The 24,399-nt window shown below is 42.4% G+C and overlaps 2 protein-coding genes across 6 annotated transcripts in view; both read right to left on the reverse strand.

Moving 5' to 3' along the window:
• The window catches only part of LOC111155725 (proteasome assembly chaperone 1), a 12,465-nt gene extending 9,820 nt beyond the window's left edge, over positions 1-2,645 (reverse strand). For 2 of the 3 annotated variants that reach the window (XM_022516070.1, XM_022516069.1), the window contains exons 1-2: positions 2,457-2,626; positions 1,055-1,161 (exon numbers count right to left, since the gene is read on the reverse strand). In XM_022516070.1, coding sequence (XP_022371778.1) covers positions 1,055-1,161; positions 2,457-2,599 — 250 coding nt within the window. In that variant the 5' untranslated portion in view covers positions 2,600-2,626. Of the gene's footprint in view, positions 1-1,054; positions 1,162-2,456 lie in introns of all 3 variants that reach the window. The other variant, XM_022516068.1, reaches the window with a different exon arrangement.
• A 2,910-nt stretch (positions 2,646-5,555) lies between these two features.
• The window catches only part of LOC111155637 (bromodomain and WD repeat domain containing 1), a 124,235-nt gene continuing 105,391 nt past the window's right edge, over positions 5,556-24,399 (reverse strand). For 2 of the 3 annotated variants that reach the window (XM_022515910.1, XM_022515909.1), the window contains exons 38-41: positions 23,442-23,665; positions 21,762-21,926; positions 18,740-19,651; positions 15,949-17,749 (exon numbers count right to left, since the gene is read on the reverse strand). In XM_022515910.1, the coding sequence (XP_022371618.1) occupies positions 16,587-17,749; positions 18,740-19,651; positions 21,762-21,926; positions 23,442-23,665 (2,464 nt within the window). In that variant the 3' untranslated portion in view covers positions 15,949-16,586. Of the gene's footprint in view, positions 6,488-15,948; positions 17,750-18,739; positions 19,652-21,761; positions 21,927-23,441; positions 23,666-24,399 lie in introns of those variants that run through there. The other variant, XM_022515908.1, reaches the window with a different exon arrangement.

Here is a 24,399-nt window from a genome sequence, read left to right on the forward strand (position 1 = left end):
GCCAAACTGTGGAAAGAACCAAGATGCCCTTCAACGGACGAATGGATAAGGAGGATGTGGTCCATATACACTATGGAGTATGATGCCTCCATCAGAAAGGATGAATGCCCAACTTTTGCAGCAACATGGATGGGACTGGAAGAGATTATGCTGAGTGAAATAAGTCAAGCAGAGAGAGTCAATTATCATATGGTTTCACTTATTTGTGGAGCATAACAAATAACATGGAGGACATGGGGAGATGGAGAGAAGGGAGTTGAGGGAAACTGGAAGGAGAGGTGAACCATGAGAGACTATGGACTCTGAAAAACCACCTGAGGGTTTTCAAGGGGCGGGGGTGGGAGGTTGGGGGAACCAGGTGGTGAGTATTAGGGAGGGCACGTATTGCATGGAGCACTGAGTGTGGTGCAAAAACAATGAATACTGTTACGCTGAAAAGAAATTAAAAAAAAAAAACAAAAAAAAACCAAACAAAAAAAAAAAAAACAAAGCTTATCATATGAGCAGGCACAGATTTTACTCAGATACAAAGTTACCCTGCTCCAATTTTTTCTAAAAAAGTAACAGGCATTTGAAGTACCAGGGTAAGAAGTAAGTAACACGGATTTTGGTTTTTCTTCTGTTTAAATTTTTTATTTAAATTCAATCAATTAGGGGCACCTGACTAGCTCAGTGGGTTAAAGCCTCTGTCTTCAGCTCAGGTCATGATCCCAGCATCCTGGGATGGAGCCCCGCATCAGGCTCTCTGCTCAGCAGGGAGCCTACTTCCCCATCTCTCTCTCTGCCTGCCTCTCTGCCTACTTGTGATCTGTCAAAGAAATAAAATCTTTGAAAAAATAAAAGAATAAAAATAATAAATTAAACCAATTAACATACAGTGCATTATTAGTTTCAGAGGTAGAGTTCAGTGACTGATCAGTTGCACACAACACCCAGGACTCAGTACATCACACGCCCTCCTTAATGCCCATCACCCAGTTACCCCATCCCCCACCCACCTCCCACGGATTTTGTTCTTTCAACAAAACGACCATTCTAACACATTTCTACTCACCTACTGCATTGTTTCCTATAGCAATTATGAATTTGGAGCAAGGATATTTTTCCAGCAGAGAAACTTCCAAAGATGTTTTTGTTTGTCTTCGAAAGAGCCGCACCTCCCTAATACAAGAAACAAAAGACAAAACTAAAGCAACTTAAACATAATTAATACCATATTGTGAGGAAAAGCATACTAGGGCATGATTCTGTAATCAGCAATATACAGGCTTTAATTTCATAAAGAATGTAATTATCATCTAAGGGAAACAACAGATTCAGGCAACAATAACTAACAGATAAAACCATCTGATGCAGGGGTGCCTGGGTGGCTCGGTGGGTTAAAGCTTCTTCCTTCCGCTCAGGTCATGATCCCGGGGTCCTGGGATCGAGCCCCGCATTGGGCTCTCTGCTCAGCGGGGAGCCTGCCTCCCCCTCTCCCTCTGCCTGCCTCTCTGCCTACTTGTGATCTCTGTCAAATAAATAAATAAAATCTTTAAAAAAAAAAAAAAAAAAAACCTGATGCAAAATCCATGGAGAGCTCCAAAACAGAGATCAGGCTGTCCACCTGCCCCAGTGATCAACCTCAGCATCCCCCAACGTGGCACAAACGGGTACAGTGTGCAACAAGAAATGGGAAGCACCACCCTCCTGCCAGCAGAATACTGAGCTTGCACCACGCCTCCAAGAGGAACATCCATCCACAGAGAATGCAGGGAGAGAACGAACAGGATAAATCAGACAAATTCAGGGTGTGGGACACCCTACCCAACAACTAATCTCGGCAGGGGTGAGAAGGAGGAGCTGCTCTAAATGACAGACAGCTCCAGAGAGACAGAAGTCGAAAAGTAACGTGTGGACCTCGTCCGGATCCTGACTTACACGAATTCACTGTAACACCTGGCGTCTGACACTCCTGCGCGGGTCTGGTCCTGCGCGGGTACTACATGGTATCAGAACGACTAACTTCGTTAGGAGCTGTCAGAGCACACTCGAGAAAACGCCTCCGTCGTTTGAGGCGCATTCCGAAAAGCGGGGACGTGCAAGGCCGCGGTCACTGGGACTCCGAGGTGGGGGGATAAAATACATGCGGCGACGCCATCACAACTGTTGAATCTATGTGAATGGGTTGGGGCGAAGGGTCATTTTGTATTTTCTCCGATCCTTTTAAAGAGGCGGGTTTTCCACCTGCTACGGACACCGAGGCTAACGAGCGGAGCGGAGGATAAAAAGGCTTTAAGAGAGCTGCCTTATGTCCACGGATCACGGACCACGAAACACCAACGAGGGCCTCCCGGGAACCCGCTACGAGCGCGCAGGGCTGCCACCGAGTCCCCGCAAAGGAAGCCCCGGCGGCACGCACGCCACGGAGGCCGCCGCAGGCCAGCGCCACCCCGCGCCCGACCGCCGGACCTCACCTCTTCCGCGCCAGGTGCCGCCGGACCTCCCTGTCCTCGGCCGTCTCCCTCTTCCCCTCCTCCTCCTCCTCCTCCTCCTCCTCGTCCTCCGTCCCAGCGCGGCACGGCGCCCTCACCACCTCGCCGAAGAACGTAGCCGCCATGGCACCCGCGCCAGCGTCCGGGCCGGTCCGCGGGGCCCCAGCACGGCGCATGCGCCCCCGCCCTCAGCCGCGCACCGCCACGCCCCGTGCTCCGCCCCCGCGCCCCTGATCTACGCCCTCACGCCACGCCCCCGCGCATGCGCGCGGGCCCCTGCGGCCGCGCCAGTCTCGAGCGTCTTATTCTGGAGCCCGAGCGCGCGGCGACAACGAGAGGTCGGAGGACTCCGGGCTAGAGAGGCCAGCGCGGGGGCGGGGGGCGTCCTTTCCCGGCAGGTGACGCACGGGAGAGAGGAGCCGGGTTCCGCCGGCGGCGCCCGGGAGAAACCAGCCCCGCTCCCCCGCCTTCCTTCCCGCGGCGTCCGTTCCCCTTGGCTGGGGAGGGGGCGGCGCTGCGGACCGAGAGCGGGAAGAAGTACGGCGCTCCGTGGGGGGGGGGGGGGGGGGTCAAACGCGGCTTTTACTCTGCGGTAAGAGTTCACAGGTCCGGGGCTGACGGTCCAGCCCGTCTCAGTTTATGGGAATGCGAGCATAGTTCGCTTCTCTTCGGAACGTGGCCGTGTCCCGTCCCGACTGCACTTTCGCCGTCGGTGGCCTCCCGTGACGGAGCGAGGTGTGCGGTGGGTGCCGACTCGGCTCTCTCCGCTGGAGCGCGCGGGACGAGTGGGTTCGCGGAGGCGGAGGCCGAGGGGCCGCCGCGCCGGGTCAGATGTGGGGCGGTGTCGGGTGCTGCCGTGATACCCAGATCCGCGTTACGTTACTCGAGCTGGAGATCCGTGACCTGCGCGCGATTTGGAACGCCGCCGGCAAAGGCCCGCATCTGCTGCCTTGGGGTCAGGCAGAACCTCCTGTTTTCCAGTCTCAGCCGCCACGAATACCTTGTCTTGAGACGTGGAGTAATAGTATCAACAGAGGCATGTGCATTAAATCCGTTTTAGCAAACGGAACCAAAACCGAAGTCTGAGTTTTGAAGCAAAATTGAAACATTTAAGGATAACAGTGTGACCAGATTGCTGTCCAGTGAGAGCTAGGGGACCTTTGCGTGTGGTTAGCAAGGTTACCAAGGTGGTGTGTTTAAGGGGCACTGATTCCTGCGCTGCTTTCTAGAATGCCTGGATTGCAGAATAAAGAGGAAGTTTCGCTATCACTGTTTCTAAGTCCTTTTTGTCGAATAAAGTAACTTGTCATTTTTACCAGTAAAATTTACTGCGATTTGATTTCACAATTACATTATGAAGAAATCATTTCTAGAAAGCTGACTAAAATTATGAGTAGGGTAATAATGCATTTGGCAGTGATTTAAATTCTGTGTACATTTCACAGTTTTACGACAATGTAAAGTTTTTAAACAAATGCTTATTTCATGCACTTACAGTAAATTTAGGCCGAGCACTTCAAAAAAAGGCAAATAGATGTTCAATTTAAATACTAAACCAGCAAAGATTGTGTTATGAAAGAAGGCTGGTGACACCTCAAGACGTGACAGAAATTAACCCCATCACAGAACACTGTCAATTCAAAACAAATTCTTTGATTACACGGAAGTTGACAAGAAATTCTGTGTGAGAGAGTCTTAACTGAGACTTAAATATTTTCATTTTATGGTATTTGTTGAGGATATAGCAGCCCCAATGAGAAACTTCTGTAGAATTAAGGGTAAATATGGGAATGGAAATAGATTTATACATTTTAGCAATCAAAAATCAAACCCCATTCGCCTAAAAATATTAGTTTATTAGGAGTTCTTCCTTTTCTCACCTGTACTAGTAACAAGATACTGGTATCAGTATTTCAGATGAAAGTATACTATAAACAGAGCAAAGGACACAGACTTTGTACGTTAGAAATATTCTGGCTTATGCCAAGGGAAAAAAAAAAGACGACAAAAATCCTTTTTTTTTTAAGCAGACATGCAACCACAAACAAATTTCTCAAGTAATCTAGACATTTGGGTCTAGCCGTGTAACCAAAATATATGCATTACATTAGTCTGTTAATGAAAAAGGAATAGAAACTCTTAGGTTTCTGTATTTTACTTTTTCAGATTTACACATGCAAATCATATTAATATTCACAGATATTTTTTAATGGGAAAACAACTTGTTTCTAACAATTCATTTTTCCAATAACATGTTACTATGTTAAAAAGATTCAACAGTGCATTCATTTAATCTGGTGATCTTCCTTTCAACAAGTAACCTGTTAAATTAAACCTCACTGCAAAGAATTCTTTATAGTATCAAGATTTCTAATCCTAGCAAAGGCCACAGTGAAAGAGCCCACACATGCTGCCGTTTAAGTTTGTTGTGATGAGATTATAATTAATTTGCTCAAAGTATTCATAAAGTACTAATTTTGCTGTAGAGAAATGTAAGAAGATATCACTGTCTCATCCAAAAATATGACTGTTTTAATCTTCATCTATACCTTTTATTTTCTAACTGGTTAAAACTAAGACCTTGCCTCATAATGAGGCACATTTTGGCAACTCTGTAAATGCTGTTATGTGCAAGTAAAAATGAGGAAAAGTTGTTGTGATAGTCACATTCATAACCTTCATAGAAAAATATATATTCCCTGAATTAGTCTTATCAAGTGGTCACCATTCCATATGAATTCCAGTATTATAAACAAAGTAAGACATTTAATGGGTTTTTGCTAATTGCCTGTTTCCCACTCTGCTTCAGAACTCGATTATCAACATCCCCATCATTGAATCCCCAGGTCCTTCTAGTTTAAGTTGTTTTTGACTTTTAAGGTGGTGAATTCTAGGGACTGGATTTTTTTTTTTAAAGATTTTATTTATTTATTTGACAGAGATCACAAGTAGGCAGAGAGGCAGGCAGAGAGAGAGGAAGGGAAGCAGGCTCTCTGCTGAGCAGAGAGCCCGATATTGGGCTCGACCCCAGGACCCTGGGATCATGACCCGAGCCGAAGGCAGCGGCTTAACCCACTGAGCCACCCAGGTGCCCCCCTAGGGACTGGATTTTATGAAAGGATTTGCTTTGCTCAAAAGCCAGGTAAGCTTAGTGGCACTTCTCTTGAAATGTGCCTACTTTTTTCCCCCCCTTACTGCAGTAATGACACACCATAGCTGCGCCCATCTGAAAACTTAAAATGAGCATCAGTTTGCGATTTTGACTTTTTTTTCAGCCCTTGAAGTTTTTGCTACAGACCCTGTACACTTCCCATTATTTTCTTCCTCTAAGAAATCATGGGGTTTCTTCAAGGACCTTCCTTTCTGAAAAGGAACACTCTTAGGACAGGTTACTTGTCTCTCCTTTCCACCTCTCCACTCCAGGCTCCACCGTCTGTTTCCCCCCTCATAATCCCTGTAGTTGGGTGTCTGTACCAGGGCTCACTGTGACCTGCTCCATTATGGCTTTTAGAAAATTCCTCAAAAAAGGTGCCAACAAGGGTTTAACTTTAGAGCTCGGAGCAGAACACAACTGCCGGTTTACTTGTGGTCCCTGATCCCACTTCTACGTTTCCATAGTCACTATTGTGCTTTTGTTTTCCAGGATCTGAACTGCCTGAAAAAAAGTGCTTTGCTATTAATATCTTCTAGCTCTTTTTCACTGTCAGAATTTATGGTTGTATCATCCTCTTTATAAACACTCAGTAATTTTTTCTTAGCCGCAGCAGAAGCAGTTCGATGCGGCAGCTTTCTGCTGCTCTTCCTAAAACACACATTTTCTGGTCTTGAAATCGCATCCTTGAGATTGCTCATTTTTTTTATCTTATTTGCAGCCACAGCGGCATATCTGCTGAGAACTTTGTCAGGCACCATGTTTGCTTTCAGAGTTGCACTAGACACTTGCACGGCAGCCTTCTCATTATGCATACATGTTCTCATTTTTGTATTGGGTTCTCTGTCCCTAGGAACAGATTCTGAAAAACGAGTGAAAGTTCATGTAAATGCAAAAACCTTGTAACACAAGTTTTTACTACTACTTACAATTCCTCAGTAACACATTCCTAAACAATAAATTTAAAAATTACTCACATTGCTAAATAAGTAAAAAACGTACATGATTTCTCATCAGTGATACTACATGTTCTTAACATTGGTAGAACCTCCCATTTCCTTATCAATAAAAGGAAGCCTTGAATAGTATGCCACCTGGCATGCTTTCTAATCTGCAAAGACAACTGCCACTTCGAACAGGAGCAGACTTGTGAGACTGTATCTTCAGCATCATAAAGCACTAAATTCTTGGTATCATTTCGGATATTCTCTGTTGAACTATTTTAGGATATTCAACAGCAGTTCTGAAATGATTTCCCTAGAACCTCCAAGAGAAGGCAGTGCCATCATGACTCGATGTGGCATCAGCTCTGCCTCAAGAAGTTCCTTGAAGTTTGAATTCCAACACTATTAGTCAAAACAGACATGAACCAGTAGATGAAAAGGAATTGCCTGTTTGTTTTATCTAACTAAAATATGGTTTTAACCCTAGGTCCACTTTTTTAAAAATATTTGAGCATTTTTACATAACTGAAATTATTAAATCCTGGTTCCATTATTATTTAAATAATAATTTTCTGAGCTAGGTATATGCCGGCCATCCAGAGGATCAGGATAAAGATTCTAAAACACTAATTCTATACATATTAACTCTAATTGCTCTAAGAACTAAGAGGTGTAGGGCGACTGTGAGAACCACATTCTAGAAACCAAACAGATTCACGGGGTAAGGAAAGCTTCCTTTGAGGAGTGTTGCTGTAGCTGAGAGCTAGGAACTGTGGAGGGATCAAACAGGCAGGACGGAAAGCACTACCGAGAGGCAATTTTCCAAGCGTGGCGGGAGAGCTACCTGAGCTGTGCTGAGGATCCCATGATGTTGCACCCACCGCTCCACGATTACCAACAGGTGGGCTCAAATCAGTGTTATTTCTGCCAATGTCTCAAAGCCAGATTTTCAAATTTCAAATATAGGATTAATTAATGCACTCCTAGGCTTTTGAAAAGTTCACATCATGCCACTTCGTTTTTTACAAAAGATCTACCTGATTTTGCTAACCAAAAGAAATCAAAGAGGATCTCACTTTTATTTAAAAAAAATAAATAAATAAAAGGGCACCTGTGTGGCTCAGTCAGTTAAGCATCTATCTGCCTTTGGCTCAGGCTCCCCCTGCTCAGCACAGAGCCTGCTTCTTCTCCCTCTGCCTGCCGCTCCCCCTGCTTGTGGTCTCTAATAAATAAAGTCTTAAAAAAAAAAAAAAGTTTGAGCCAAAAGCGCAAACAGCGTTTGGTGTTGGTTTTGCTGAGAGCCTCTAGAGAGGCAGCAAACACCTTGAGCCAGAAGAGCGACCCACCGAGCTCTTGTACTGTCTGAGCACCTGGGCTTGAGCCACACTCATTTTGTGCATCCGTTAGTAAGCCATGTCCTAAGATACCAGAGAAGCCTGAGAGGTGATTTTTCAGAATCTGCAAATGCCTTCAATTTTTTCCATCTATATTAATGGTAGCTGCATCTTTGTTTTATCCCATATTTGGGCTTATGAAAGCTTTCACAGGAATGCCTTACTTTCAGAGAGCAGGCAAAATCTGTATTTCTTGATAAAAATGCACCTGAACTTCAGCCGCTGAGGGTTAGGTTTTATCTGTTGGCACTCTAGCCTTGCAGCCATTAAATCAAGCTATCTAAAACTGTTTTAAAGGTACACAAGCCTTGCTGGGGGGTGAGTTTGGCGACCCCACCTCATTTGCAGACATTCAGCAGTTGGTAAAAACAGGCTAGAGACCACGGAAACGCCAGAGTCCACATCTGGGCTCTCCCACTCTATCCTTTTCACCACTAAGGATGAGAAAATAAGGACTCATTTTGCCAGCTCTCAAGTAATGCTATTCATTCTACTGCAGTGAAACTCCCAACGATCAACAACCTTCCTAGTTTTTCCTTTATGAACAGAGAGGTTTGCCCTGTCACCTAGCACAAATGAGTACAGGTGAAAATGGGCTACTATTGATTGATATGTTCATTAAGAGAACTGAGGAAGTCTTCTGCTCTCAAAAGGAAAGCCCTTCCGATTTTACCCTCAGTCTGTGAAACTCACTTCAAAGATGTGCTTACGCTTTCTCCAAGACCCAGCATAGGTTAGAACTCCTGTACTAAAAGCAACCCCAAAAATGCATCAGTCCCTTTTGCCAACTATGGGACTTCTATACTTTTCCAGTGAAGTTCTATTTCTAAAGGTAACTCGTTTTGTTCATTCTACATCCCCAGGCATTGCAAAAATGGCCTTTTCACTGCTGAGTTCATCCTCAGACTGCTGGGCAGCACAGCCTCCCCTGCCTGGCTGGGCTTTGTGCGGTCACTCACACAAGCAGCAGAGACCATGAGAAAGCTCGCGTTTTCACTACGAAGGGCCTTTTCTCAGGAATGTTTAAAATTACCAACTAATGTCTCTGCAAAGCAACCCTAGATCCAAAGTCAATCTTCGGCACATAAAATCAATGTTAGGCAAATACCAGTATGTGAATTGGTATGCTACAACAGACAAACGCTCTTATAAACAGATAACAAGATGAAGGTTAAATCTGACCTACACAGATGACGGCAACCAGCATCGCTCAACTACTTCCATTTGCATGTTGACACCACATCAAAAGTAGATAGCCAGTTCACTCCCAACAATATAGCCATCTGATAGTATAGATAAAATCCTAGCATACTAACCACTTCTGTGGGACAAAAGGACTTAAGTGACAGCAACTAATTCCTTTTTGATGTACTGGTGCAATTTAGGAGCCCAGTAAATATGAGCTCATTTTAACAAATGGTTACTTGTAATCCAAAATAAGGGAAAACAGTTAAGATTCTACAAAAGAAACTCTAAGTAGGTTTTTAAAAGTGCTTTAAGAAAAGCTGCACTTCAAATATGTAACTATGGGGGGAGGGAGGGATAACTGAGTCAATTCTACTGTGTACAGCCAACTCCAACTTGATGAAGCTGTAACTCCAGTCTTAGACCTAAAATGGGAAGGTCACAGAATAAAGATAAAAGCACTCTGAGAAAGACAGAAGAGTGACAGTGTGGGAAACTAAAAAAAAAAGCATACATGTAAGTCAGTGTTAATTTTATTACTAAGAATTTGGTAAATTATAAAGTGCTTTATTCGCCTTGAGAAAACTACAAACAGTTTTTAGAAATATATACAGGATCATTCAGAGCTAGAGAGAAGTCCAATTTATATGTTAGGGTACAAGCTTATAACTTTTGGAGGACACTGCTCTAACATTTGTGATTGTGTCACTTAATACTAACCAGTCAGTGCAATCCCCAAGTCCTCCTGTCCCAAATGGTCTTGGTCAGGTGATTTGGAGGAGCCACTGAGAGCTTGAGCGATTGCTGCTTTCCTATAAATGATTCCCTATTTGGATATGGCAAAAACCTCATCCACAGAGTAAAAATTTACATCTGTAATAGCACCCCATCACAGTTCACCTATATGACCACTTTAAATTGTATCACTGTGTGTTCTAAGATGGTCTGTGGTGAATAGAAATTTGGATGTAGACATTATACTTTTGATTCAAAGCAATTATCTCTAGTTTCTCTATTTTAAGGACTAGTCATATTCCGATTATGATACTTAATACAAAACTGTTTTCCTAGATCCAAAATAAACTTCACATCATTGCTGTAGAAGCATGAAAATTTTTAATCTCATCAGCATTTTAATTGTGGAATATTAAAAACAAATCTGAAAATGGAAAAAAGATGAAAGCATGTCTGAATCAGAATGAACATGTACTAGCCTATTTCACATATTTTTGAAGTACTGGACATTACTGGTTGTTGTGGCTGGTGGTAAATCCAGAGCGGAAACCTTGTTTGCAAATCAATGTAACCTCTCTCGCGCAAGGATTTCATCAGAGCTAGTTTGAGATGCCTTCTTCCTTGTCTGCCCTTTGGGGCGTCTGGGTGGCTCAGTGGCTTAAGCCTCCGCCTTTGGCTCACGTCGTGATCTTGGGGTCCTGGGATTGAGCCCCACATTGGGCTCTCTGCTCAGCGGAGAGCCTGCTTCCCCTTCCCCCTGCCTGCCTCTCTGCCTACTTGTGATCTGTCAAATAAATTTTAAAAATCTTAAAAAAAAAGAAAAAATTCCTTGTCTGCCCTTCACTGAAAAGCAATGAAATGATCAAAATCTCAGGGCGCAAACAGTATTCATCATGGATATTCATCCCTCCCAAAGCACAGGTTTCCAAAAAAGACCCCATACACTGCAAAGTGTCTTTACATGTTTTCTGTAACTCCTTGAGCTGAGCATTTTTCTGTTTTCTGGGGGAGATGGTAACACTGCAAAGTCAGCTTCTACAGTATGGCCACATCAGGTCAGGAGATTGTCAGAAATAATTCTAGAATCCAGAGCTGTTCTTCACTAGCTTGGTCCCTTTTACAGTTGAACAGATGAACTTAAATTCATCTATCAAGTCTTCAACACACTCCGTGATGGGCACCACAGAATTCTGTTTGGCTCTAACGGCTAAGGTAGCTCATCACTCTATGGCTTTCTCGCATCCCCAGAAAAGTTAATTGTTAACAGCCACGATTCTCAAAGACTTGTGATAGCTACTGCCATTTTTTCACCCCTAAAAATCTGATAAAAGCTCTGTGAACTATCAATTCAGGGATCCTGTACCTGTCTGATGAAGTTTTTAACTTTAAATTTTTGTTGACATACAGTGCAATACTGGTTTCTGGGTTTAATGAACTTCTTGAAAGAGATCTCAGAGCATTTTTTTAAGACTTTATTTATTTGACAGAGAGAAGATCACAAGTAGGCAGAGAGGCAGGCAGAGAGCCCGATGCGGGGCTCGATCCCAGGACCCTGAGATCATGACCTGAGCCGAAGGCAGAGGCTTAACCCACTGAGCCACCCAGGCGCCCCAAGAGATCTCAGAGCATTTTAAACTGTTGGGCAGGATAAGGTATCAGGCATCAACCCTGGTTTCCAATCTACTTTATTACTTCCCTAATGAAAAGCAGCAGGGCACAGACAATCCAAGGACAACCCCTTTGGGGCCCATCTTTCAACTCCCTCCTCCCCCACCCCCAGCCCATATGACAGGGTGGCCCTGCATTCTGCCTGAGAAAGCAATCACAAGTGGACAGAGGTTTGAGAGACAAAATAGAGCTGTTTAAGAGTAAAGATGAGTTGCAAGGGAAATTGCCTACTGCAGACCTTAGAGAATTAATCAGCTAGAAGGCTTGAAGTTGTTTAAGATGTTAAGATAACAACATTAAATTTATTATACTCTTTTAGTTAGTAATTGACTTTAAAAAAGGTAATGAAAACTGGTTCCTAGATGACAACTGAGTCATGAGCTGTGGTAATGAGTTAATTTAGAAAAGTTTGAGAGATCTTATGTGGGAGCGAAAAACCAGAGATTTTTTTCATCCGGCTCCAGTGAAATGGTCAGAATTTCACAGGTGAACTGAATGTGTGCATACCGTCCGAGGACTAAGTATGGATCGACACTTCGAAAATTACCTTCAGAATATTAAAAATGAGATTGTTTCAAGATGTAACTACTGATCAAAAAATGTAGTAACTTCTAAATACTACTCCTGTAGGCCAGGCCAGCTGCTGCAGTCCCGGCAAACTGTAACTGGTTGTCTTGTTTCACTTAGGTCAGTCAGAATCCCATTCAAGGTTTTCATAAATGACAAAACTTACCTTAAAAACTAAAGCAGGACCAGAAAATATGCTCAAACACTGGTAATTAAATTCAATGAAACGGTCAGTTGGTCGGACAAATAGATACATATTCTACAGTTACTTACATGATGCCAGACACAGAGCCTGCAGATTTGTAAGACCCCAATGTTTTAACTGTCCTCCATCCAAACTCCCTACATCAGATCCATACAAGCAATCCTTAAGGAGACACCAAGTAAAAGTCTTGATATTTTCCCACCAAATTCACAGTGTATTAAGGAACTAGCTTGGCAGATTATTAGTGACTAGTAAAAACCTCCCAACTTTGAGAATCCCCACATACTGTTTGGCAACATCTATAATTTAAGAAAACAGCTACAAAAACCTCAATTAAGAAGTGAGAAAAGACAACACAGCCCTCACCATTAAGGTCTTTACACTTTAATCTCCATTCATTCACAACTTTTGAGCTACCAAGTGGTATTAGCACTTACTAATCTAGTTGGACTAGATTTTTCCACAATGTTCCATTTTCTCCCTAGCGTTGACAATTTTACTTGGTTTTGTCTTTGTTCCCAAATACTAGAATCAGAGACAGTCTTTAAACAGCGACATTGCAAATTTCTTAAGGTTTCTCCTTTATTCCATCCTGTTATCCACAGCAGGAGTTGAGAGATGGACTTACATAATAACGGAGAGTTCTCCCGCAGGGAGGGGGACTACATCACACCAGAAAATAACTCAACTACAATTTCCATACAACATAAGACACTGAAGTGTTTGTGGACTACTCCAAGATGCCGAATCAAGGATATATGCTGACTTAACATGGATGAAAAGGATGGAGCTGGTATTTCAGCTATAAAGGGCAAGGCAAACAGACCTGTTCTAGCCATTTAGAAATTACTCAAAAAAGCCAACGCAATTGAGTAGAAAGGAAAAGCCAAAAATACTGTAAGCACTGTGAACAACGTTCTTGCATTCTAGTGATACACAAACCTCATTTTTCTCAGGTGGCACAATCAAATTCAATGTGCACTGATGAGAGATTGAAGTCCTTTCAATGTAGTTTTTAAAACGATACAATGAAATTAACAAATTGTGTTCTGATTATTCTAAAGAAAAAAAGGCTAGAAGGGCAGGGAATGTATTATGAACCCAAGGCAGTTCTAAGAACTCTTATCTAAGACGTCAGCAACCAATGGAGTGTGAAGATTTAGTGACAAGTCTTATTCTTATTTTTGGACGATAATACCTTCAAGATGGCATTTTTATTGGCTTCATACCTTCTCATTTGCAATTCTAGGTTTTGAAGTGCCTTTTCCCCAAACATAAGTTCTTTCTCCCCATTTTCATGTACTATTTAAAAGAAACTTTTGTGTCGTAACTTAGAAGCTGTGAGTAAATGCTTTATCATTCTTTCCAAATAATTACTAAATTGAGAATGAATGTAATCAGAGATTTTCCCCTAAAATAAAAAAGGGAGAATGACCACCCTAAGAATTATCTGAAAATGGGATACACTTTCCCTTTTATTTAGAAGTTACTACACATTGTTGGTATACCTTTTAAAGTAAGTCTAATTTTTAAAAAAAAAAGTTTTTAAACCTCACCTATTTCTTAAATGTTTGACATCTTTTTTCCTAATAGTCTTTCAAAGGAATCAAAACTCAAATCTAAATACCTCAGCCCTTTTTTTCAACCATAAGTGAATAAAATCATAGGACCCTGGACATACACAACCACAGCAGTTTTTGTTGTTGTTCATATACACCATTAAGTGACTTCAAGTGCAATGAAAAACTACAGCACTTACTTCCGGATCAGTTCACAATTAGTCTGCAAGCTTTTGTCTTTTTTCACAAGTAAATACAAACTGATCCCAAACACATTAAAGTACATCCGTGCATTAAATCCCTGCGCATTTCGCATAAAGTAGAAAAAAAGTCAAACATGTTCTAGTGCTCAATGTAAACATTTTGAACTATTAATTATTTATTAATTTTCCTTAAAGTACTTAGGAGTGTGTGTCACATATTCAAAGTTAACCTTAGGAATAGCACCATGACCAAAAAAACCCATAAAAGTGATTCTCACTATAATCCCTTAGTTTTACTTCAGAACTTGAGAAGCTACCACTGTCACCCACATCTTCAAAGTCATGAGGCCAAATTCTTGGTTTGCTTTTTTTTTTCCAGGTGAAACCAAAATACTGCTTTCTATACACAAAGGTCTAACAGTTTTGGACAAAAAGAAAAATTAGTAATTGGTTGACCAGCCAATCTATGACCAGTTAATTCAGTCCAAAAGATAAGAATAGTTCTACTGATGAAGGCTAATGATCAAAGTGTCATTCTACCAAAAGAATTTATGTATTTATGAACATATTCTATATTTGTATTTATGGATTTTTTTGGTACCTTTTTGCAGATGATGGTAAACATCGAGTTATAACCCTGAGAATAGATATAAAACTGAGAAGCTTTAGAAGAATTTAAATAAATTAATGGATAGGACATCTATCACCATTGCTTAAAACTAGGGAAGTAAAGAACATTCCATTAATGTTTTCAGGTCAAGAGTCAAGGCCAATTCTCCTGAATCACTCTCTCTACCATATACTCAACATGAACTCTAATAAGAAGAACTTCATAGTTTTGAAGTAATCACAGCTCTCTCAATAACAAAGGACGGGTAGGTCTATCCCACCTATCGCAATTGGTAATGTCCAAAAATATCCTTCCCCTTACATCAAAGTACCTTCTACCATGTCGAATGGAACAAATAACTGAAAAGTAACAACACTTAAGAACATTCTCTTAACACTGACACCAGAGTCTGATGCTTTTCCATACCTGCCACCTTTAGGATACACAGGAGAAAAAGGTTAATTTTGTCTGGAACCAAACACAGGGCCAATAAATAACAAAGGTGGGAGTACTGTAACATACTCCTTCGCTACAAAATATGTAAACCATTTGAATCAAGTCCATCTTCAGGCACAAACAAGCTAGGAATGGCCACCTACACTGTATGGAGTAGCACAACCTATCAAGCAAAAGTATTTGGCTCGAAAATAAGTGTACTTATTTGATGTATTTGATGATGTGATAGAAGTTTCACTTTAAATGGATTTCAAAATTATTTTCCCACAACACATGACAGTTTCTTAGATTTAAACTAGAGGTCACTAGTAAAGATACACTTAGTTGCCCCCGCAAAGAACGCCTGGGATTGCACATGGCAGCAGTAAGCTAAAACAAAGAGACAGAGAATGACGTTTAACTGTTTTCCTATACAGATGAGATTTGCGATTGCACTCTTAACAAAACAACTCTACAATCTCAGTGGAAAGGAGGGGAAACTACATATAATTTAAATACTCTCTTGGCCCTGTACACTCTATTAAAGAACACACTTTTCCTAAATCTAAGGCACACAAACTCCTCTATTTCACAGAGTAAGACTATGGAAGACCAAGATTTTGGTTAAATCCCTTACATAGAAACCAGGAGATCTTGAAAAGACAAATTATATAGCATTCTGTTAGTGCACAATTGAAAAGAAAATGCTAGGACTATGGTCTGGGCCTTAGAGGTTTAAAATATATAATCAAAACATTTTAAAAAATAATTTACCAGCACTTTATAAATTCAAGTTTATAAAATAAAAGTGATGACGTTTTCCTTAAAAATAAAGAAAAAGAGAGAAAAGACCCAACAGCATTTGGAAAGAAACCATTTCAATGAAAATGACCAAATCTGGTATAATGCATTCTGCTCAAGTAGCCAGGGAAAGGGGAGGGGGGGGGAAGTGGTAGGTACCTCGCCTACTAATCATGGTTACACCTCCCATGATTATAATGTCAGTATGCACATAATATGTAGGAAGAATCTGTAAACATAGGCCACGTGAAACTGTTCGACTACAACAGGACAGGGGTTAGAAACTACCACCTCTTGACGCGTTCAGAAAGTAACTGCATGACACTTGCTACCATGAAAGTAATGCTTGTCGGTTTTGATAACCAGGATGTCTAGTGTTGAACAGATTTCAAATTCTTGCTATCTGTAGTTAAATACTGTCAAAGTAGATCTGCCCCCAAAATGAAGCATATTTTGGCACCTGTGCTGAGCGCTGCTACAAAGGCAAGCAAGTGCAAATAAAGATAACAGTCATGATTTAGTCACATTCATAACTTTTCATAGAAAAATATAAATATATTCCCTGAATTGTAGGACAAAAAATAATTTCAACAGCCAACTTTCACCATAAATTCCAGTCCACTTCCTCTTTCAATGAACTGGCTTTCTGTCAAGGTCATAAGGTGCAATCATCAAAATCCAACACATTTTCTAAGCTTTTGTCATCATCCCCATCATGGTATCTCACGGTCCTTCTGCCCTGATTTCTCGTTTTGATTTTTGAACGTCGAAGACCTCTTTTCGATTTTGCATAGTCCAAGTCCTCCCAGTCGTTATCGTCCACACTCAGCCTAGGCCGTTTGCTCTGTCTCCGCCGCCTCGCGCCTCTAGATGCGGCGGCTGCACAAGCTTTACCTTTTCTCACCGCTTTTGCTTTTCCTCTCGTTTTCCTCTTTTTGGTTTTCGCGTCATCGGCACAGTCCACGTCGGATTCCGTCACAGACGCCAACTCGGAGTCGGATCTGGGGCCAGCGTCGGCCCCCAGCTCGGACGCGCCTCCGGGCCCAGCCGCCGGCCGGCTCTCGGGCTCGGGCCGCAGCCTCTTCCTCTTGGCGTCGGCCTCGGCCACTGCCTGCGACGCCCGCAGCGCCTTGGTCGTGCTGAACGGCGCCTTCCCGTAGGTCCGGAGCCTCCGGCCGTTCCACCTGCGCAGCCCGTAGTTCAGGTCGTCCTCAAAGGCATTCTCGGCGCTCGCCTTCTGCACCAGAGCGGCCTCCGGGGAGCACTGTGCACCCGCCTCACCCCCGGGAATATGGCTTTGCGACGGCTCCCCTGAAGCCCCAACCGAGCAACTCCTGGCGTGCGAAGGCGCACCGTCTGCCCCGTGCCTCCCGGCGTGCTTGCTCCTGGGCTCGGGGCTCGGCAGCCCTTCGGAGCCCGAGTCTCCGTGTGCAGACGGACGGACGCTGCCCGCAAGGCCCTCCGAGTCGCCAGCGGGCGGCCGCCCGTCGCCAGCGCGCTGCTCGTTCGGCACTTCCCGGCCGCCGTCTCCCTCAGACTCGCTCGCCGTCTTCCCAGCGGGGGCACGGGCGGCGGGGAGGGGCTTTCTCCGTCCGTTTCTGGTTCTGCGGCCCGCGCCGTCTAAGCTGACGTCCTCCGCGTCACTCCCGGGCTTGGTCTTACTGGCGGCGGCGGTCGCCCGTCTTCGCGGAGTCCTGAGGAGACCCGTTTTGGCTTTTGAGGCCTTCTTAGCCACCTTCGAATTGCTGTCTGAGTCACTGGAACAGACCCTTTTCCTGGAAACTTTCCTGCTTTGTCCATGGTCCTGTGATGCGGAATCTACAAAATAAAAAGTAAGAGTATCCTTTTAATCCGTAAGGTTATGTGTGGAGGAATTAAATGCCCATCATTCTAAGCGACTGGAGTCTGGCCTTCTCCGGCCGCGGAAGGAGGGCGGCAGCGAACGTTCGGGCGCCCGCGCCTCTGAGGCCGTGAGCTCTGCGCAGCCGCAGCCCCGGTCACAGGCGCAGCCCCAGCCCCGGTCACAGGCGCAGCGCGCTGCCAGCGCGGACGCCCCGGGCCTTGCGACACACATGCACAACACACAGGACACAGACATTTTATTTACACGAATACACACTAACTTCTCCTCACTAGTGCCCTAACGTCCGCAAACTAATCACTGACCCTCAGCCTCCCTAAAACTTTTTTCACTTCACAACACTGAAGTTCCACCAACACCTTTACTCTTAGCTTTGGCCGCCACCTGCCAAGAATACACCCTTAAATCAGCAGGCGGTTTCCCCGCTCTGTGCTCCAGATTTCTTACGAGGCAAGTGGACAATAACGACAGCCAGGCTCATAAAAGACATGAAGACCCAACGAGCTAATACACGTCAAGCACGGAGAACACTCTCCTGACCCACAGGCCAGCTGGGGGGCACTCTGCTGCTGGCTGCTGCTGTCAGCCTTACTCACGCATCCCTTCCAAGCAAATAGTCCTACCCTTTTCTTTCCTCCTCTTACACTAACACCACAGCTTATAAATGTGCTTGCCTCTGCTTTCCTGAAACCCACAGCCAATACAAGAACTGAAATCTTACCAGAAACAGCTGTTAAGGTCAAGACTGCCTGTTACGTGAGTAAAACTAAACATGTTTGGCAACCACTTATGCGTGCACACAGAACATCAGGGATGCACGGAACAGACTGAGAACGCATGCAATGGACAGAAAACCACCAGTGAGGGAAAAACAAAAAAACAAAGCTCTAAGGAGAGAAGAACAGTGAGAACACACCAGTAAGCCAAGATTACAGGTTTTGAATTACCTTTCATAAAATTGTTTGGTTTTTCTTTTGTATTGTCATCATCTGAATCCAAATCAGTCTCAGATACATGATCTGAGAAACACTGGGACCCGGCAGCGGGTTCACACTTCGAACCCCCTCTAACCAGGTTCGTTTCCATTCTGTGGTAGCTGCCACCTTCTCGATCTTGCTCTTCAGATTCCGAGTCCTCTGAATCACTGAAGATCTTTGCTTTTTTAAGGAAAGTAAGATTCTTGCGACCTGTGTTGTATTTCCTACCGGCATACTTTCTTGGTTCAGAATCTGCTTCTTCCTCTTCCTCTGAGACGCTCTCTGCCTTAAGTTTCTGCCCAGATGTGGACGGACCAGCAGTTCTGTTATGTACATTATCGGAATCATGACTTTTAGAGTCTTCGTCAGAAGACTCTATTTTCAGAAATTTAGTTTTAGAAGTTGCTGGAGCATGCGACTTATACCCATTGGCATGCCAATTTTTGCGGGCTACTCGCAAATCACTTTCTGACTCTGAATCCCCATTTTCAGACTCATTCACAGTATTCTGGGCAGCATGAGAACTAGACAGTGGTAATGGCTGATTTCGGTCTTTTAGTTCCTCTTCTTCAATTTCAGACTTTAAGCTCTGATCATCTTCAGAATTATGTAGTAATTTTTTTCTAGCCACAGCAGAAGCATTACGGTGAGGCAGCTTACGGCCAGAACAGACACTTTCAGAGCTCGAGTTCTCCTCTACGTCACTCATGAGCTTTATCTTATTGGCAGCCACGGCAGCACACTTTCGTAGCACTTTTCGGTTATTTCCAGCCCTGGCTTTTAGACTTTCATGGGTCTCCACTGAATTATTATCAGAGTCACTTAAATAGACTCTCTTTCGAGTGGCTTTCCTGCCACACCCATTCTCTAAAGAAACTGGACCTAGAAATAAAGTAGCAATAAGATTAGGAAAGTCTTCCTTATTTCAACATTTTTTTAAAAAATTTATTATTTCAGAACTGATGTTCCCTACCTTTTAATGCCAAAACAGATTTCCCTTCTATATCTAAAAAGCCCTAAAGATGGGGGTGCCTGGGTGTCTCAAGTTAACTGTCTGACTTTTGATTTCAGCCCAGGTCATGATCTCAGGGTTGAGAGACCCAGCCCTGCCTTGTGCTGGGTGTGGAGCCTGCTTAAGATTCTCTCCCTCTCACCCTTGATCATGCATCCTTCACTCCCAAAAAAACCCCAAACCAGAACAAAAACAAAAACAAAAAACAGCCCTAAGGACAAAACAGAAGAGAGCCCAGAATAAACCCATACCTACATGGTCAATTAATTTACAAGAGAAGAGGCAAGAATATACAACAAAGAAAGGACAGTCTCTTGAACAAACAGTGCTGGGGAAACCCAACAGCCAACCAGCAAAAAAATGAAATGAGATTACTATCTTACACATACATAAAAATGGATTAAAGACTTGAATCTAAGATCTGAAACCATAAACTCTCCTAAAAGAAAACACAGGGGGTCTAAGCTCCTTAACACTGATCTTGCCAATGATTTTTTTTTTTGGATCTGACACCAAAAGTAAAGGCAATAAAACCAAAAATAAACAAGTGGGACTACATCAAACTAAAAGCTTCTGCACAGCAAAAGAAATCATCAACAAAATAAAAAGGCAACCTACTGATACGTGCAAATCATGTATGTGATAAGGAGTTAAATGTTCAAAATATTTAAAGACCTCATACAGTTCATCAGCAAAAAACAATCTGATTTAAAAATGCAGGGGACCTGCGTAGACATTTTTCAAAATACGGCTCACAAGTAATGGCCAAAGGATGCGAAAAGATATTCAACACCACCAGTAAGGGAAATGCAAATCAAAACCACAGTGAGATGTCATCTCACACCTGTCAGAACAGCTAAAATTACACAGGAACAATAGATGTTGACGAGAATGCAGAGAAAGGGGAACCCTTATGCACTGCTGCTGGGAATGCTAGCTGGGGCAGGCACTGTGGAAAACAGTACAGAGGGTCCTCAGAAGGTTAAAACTGTAACTACCCTATGATCCCGCAACTGCACTACTAGGTATTTATCTAAAGAAAATGAACCACTAACTTAAAAAGGTATCTGCACCCCAATTTCACTGCAGCATTATTTACAAAAGCGAAGATATGGAAACAACCAAGGCACCCACTGGCGGATGAATGGAAAAGATAATGTGGTGTATCTCTACAATGGAGTTTTATTTGGTCATTAAAAAATGGAATATTGCCATTTGTGACAACATGGATAGACTTTGAAGGTATTATGCTAACCAAAGTTAAGTCGACAGAGAAAGACAAATACTGTATAATTTCACTTGTATGTGGAACCTAACACACAAAATAACCAAAACAAACTAAAAACCAAGCTCACTGATCAGAGAGCAGATTTGGTGGGGGAGGAGTGGTGAAGGAGATCAAAGATACGAACTTCTAGTTGTAAGACACAGGGATGCAATGTACAGCATGATGACCACAGCTAGTACTCCTGCATATTTGAAAGCCGCTAAGAGTGAATCTTAAAAGTCCTCTTCACCAGAAATAAAGAAAAACTTTAACTATGTATAATAACTGACTGTAACTGTATTATTGTGGTCATTTTGCAGTATATACAAATACCAAATCATTATGTTGTACCCCTGCAATACAATGTTATATGTGTCAATTCTATCACAATTTTTTAAAAAATCTAAAATGGTGGGACGCCTGGGTGGCTCAGCAAGTTTAAGCATGTGCCTTCAGCTCAGGTCACGATCTCAGGGTCTTGGGATCGAGTCCCTCATCAGGCTTATTGCTTGACGAGGAGCCTGCTTCTCCCCTTGCTTGTGCTCGCTCTCTTCCTCTCTCTCTGGCAAATAAATAAAATCTTAAAAAAAAAAATCTAAAAAAGACCTTTAACCATATGTGTAGATACATTAAAACAATAAAACATTCTATGCTTAGCTTAGGGATTCCCTTGATAAACACTCCTCCAAAGTACCAACCACTGAGTGTCTTACCACTTTTCCTCTGAGCAGCTCTGGTTCTGGTCACCCTGAGACTACTGCTTCTGGCCAGCCCACTACGTAAGGAAGCTTCACGCGGTCTTGAACTCTCTTTGCTTTCCTCTGAACTATCTGAAGCTGAAGATGAAGAGGTACCTAAGGAATCTTCCATTTCACTTTCTAAGAAAAACAAAGCATCAGCAGTTCGTCACACATAATCTCTCTTTACACACACACGCAGCTGTTTCATAACAACAAGCTAAAAGCAGATTCTCAAAATACTTAGAGGAGATTATGTTTTTAAAAACTGTTTCAAAGAACAGGTCATAAAATTCTGGCATTAAAAAGTATGTCATCAGCATTCCAAAGTCAGTTTTTTCTCTTATTTCTGAAAGGACCACATTGATCCTGGATTGGATTCAGAAAATACAGTTTACGTATTTCATAAACTTCCATTTAGAAATGTAATTAGCCCCCCATCCACTTCTGTCCTGAGACCGATATTTCCTTCAGGAAAGACAACTGCTGTGTAGTCCCACGTCAGTGGACACATTTTCAGGCCTTGTGCTAGTAAACCCTGTAACAGCACAGTGGTACCACACATGCTTTCAGCTCAAGAGCCATTTCCACATGTTCCACTGGAAAGGGGGAGGGAAGGACAGAAAAAACAAGATAAATGACTTGGAACAGTACACGTCACTTCTTCCTCGACCTCACTGAATGAGTGCACGCTCCAGTGTGAACATGGCACAGAGAAGCTTCCCACTCTTTCGTCTACTCCATCCTTACAAACATATCACAGAGTGAAAGTTTCATCAAAGTGAGTGGGAGCATGTTGCTAAAAGATAAAATTTTGCTCCACAAATACAACACCAACTCCGTGTTAAGGTGGCTGCGTTAGGACACCAGTCACCAAGTTGTTTTTCTGTCTCTGAAACTGTTCTGCCATTTGCCATTCTGACTGTCCCTATTCTATTCCGGTCCACTTCCCAGCACACTGACTCGGTTTCTAGATTCTTCCCTTTCCCTTAATATTACTGCCAAAGTGACTGATCTTCCTGAAACAGAATTCATCATGTGTTTCCTTTACTCATCAAGGGACCCAAATAAGTAATCCAAATTCTTCTGCAAGGCTTGCCACTCTACATTGCATTCTACCTCTTTGGTCCTATTATTTTAAGTCCAAGGCTTGCATTCTACCTCTTTGGTCCTATTATTTTAAGTCATAGTAGTAAGTCACCAAAATCACTCAGAGCAACAGGAAGTATACACCCACCACAGCCTCATTCCCACAATGCTAAAAAAGGGTTAGGATTAGCTTTGGTTATACTACCAAAGAGCCAAGAGCCATAAGCAGCTTGGAATTTACTAGGCTCACATGATGATGATGATGTCTTTTTTTTAAAAAAGAAAAAAAAAGCATCATATTTTGTATACAAAGTGTGATATTTATACCCCATTATTTAAAATAGAGAAGATTCAAGTTTGCATAGAATGCAGCTGCACTATTTGCAAAGACCAGCACTTATCAAACATACAGTAACTACTGCGATTTTGTTACTTTTGATTCTCTTGAATACAATTTCCTCAACTGTTAGGCCAGTCTTATTTATTCCTGCCTCTGAAGGCACAGTAAACTGGCAGTGCTACACATGGGAGTGATGGACAGTTAAATTAACAATGCTCCCGTCTCACCAGATAACGTGGAGCCATCATGCAGAGTGACAGGCCTACTTCTCCTTCTTTCTGACGATCCTGTTGAATCCGAGGAGTCACCAGACGTCACCCCTGAAGAGACACTAGCACTTGTCCTGTGGCTCACAGAGTAAGCAGCCCTACCGGAGGTAGACTGGGTAGGAGAACCTACCAATTCAGGAATTACTTTTGTCTGAGATTTTAACCGCTTCTGCTTGATATTTCTGGTCAAAGACAGGAACAAAGAAAACAAAATTTAATTAAACCAAGAATGCCTGAGTAAAAGTATACTATTACTTAATCTGAGAATAATTTTATGATTGAAACATTGAAATATTCATTGTTAACATCTTATTCTGACATGGATTACTACTAATATTCTTACTCTAAATTGTACATAATTTTATTCTAAACTGGAGTAATGAACAAATAATCCAAGTAGCAGAGTTATGAACAGAGAATCAGACTGAATGCCAAGGTTCTTTGGATTAAAAGCCAATGTTCATGTAATACAGGCATTCATTCATAATACAAAACTGAGTCTCTGTAAGACATAATTTTCTCTCTTGTCTGTCTATATGTTCCTAAACTACAATGTAAGATTAAGAAGAGAAAGCAACAAAACCTAAACAGTAAGAACAGAGGCAAAAAAAAAAAAAAAAAAAAAAAGATCGGAACAAGATAGTTTTTTCTAAGACCAATCCATTCACTTCTAAGTACCAACCAGTTCACTATGCTGCGTACCTGAGCCATGGATTATGAAGAAAAAGTAGAAGTTTAGGACAAGACAGTCTTTGGTTTTTAAATTACAGATCTGGGTTTAATATACATGTTGAATAATCCTATTTTTGTTTAAAACAAGAAAGAGAAGCTTTTAAGACTATCTAATCTGAGCTTAAAAATAACCACAAGGTTCTTTTTTTTTTTTTTTTTTTAAATATTTTATTTATTTGACAGA

This window comes from Enhydra lutris, unplaced genomic scaffold (genome assembly GCF_002288905.1).
Source record: "Enhydra lutris kenyoni isolate GAN:26980312 unplaced genomic scaffold, ASM228890v2 scaffoldscaffold43, whole genome shotgun sequence".
Taxonomy (NCBI): Eukaryota; Metazoa; Chordata; class Mammalia; order Carnivora; family Mustelidae; genus Enhydra; species Enhydra lutris.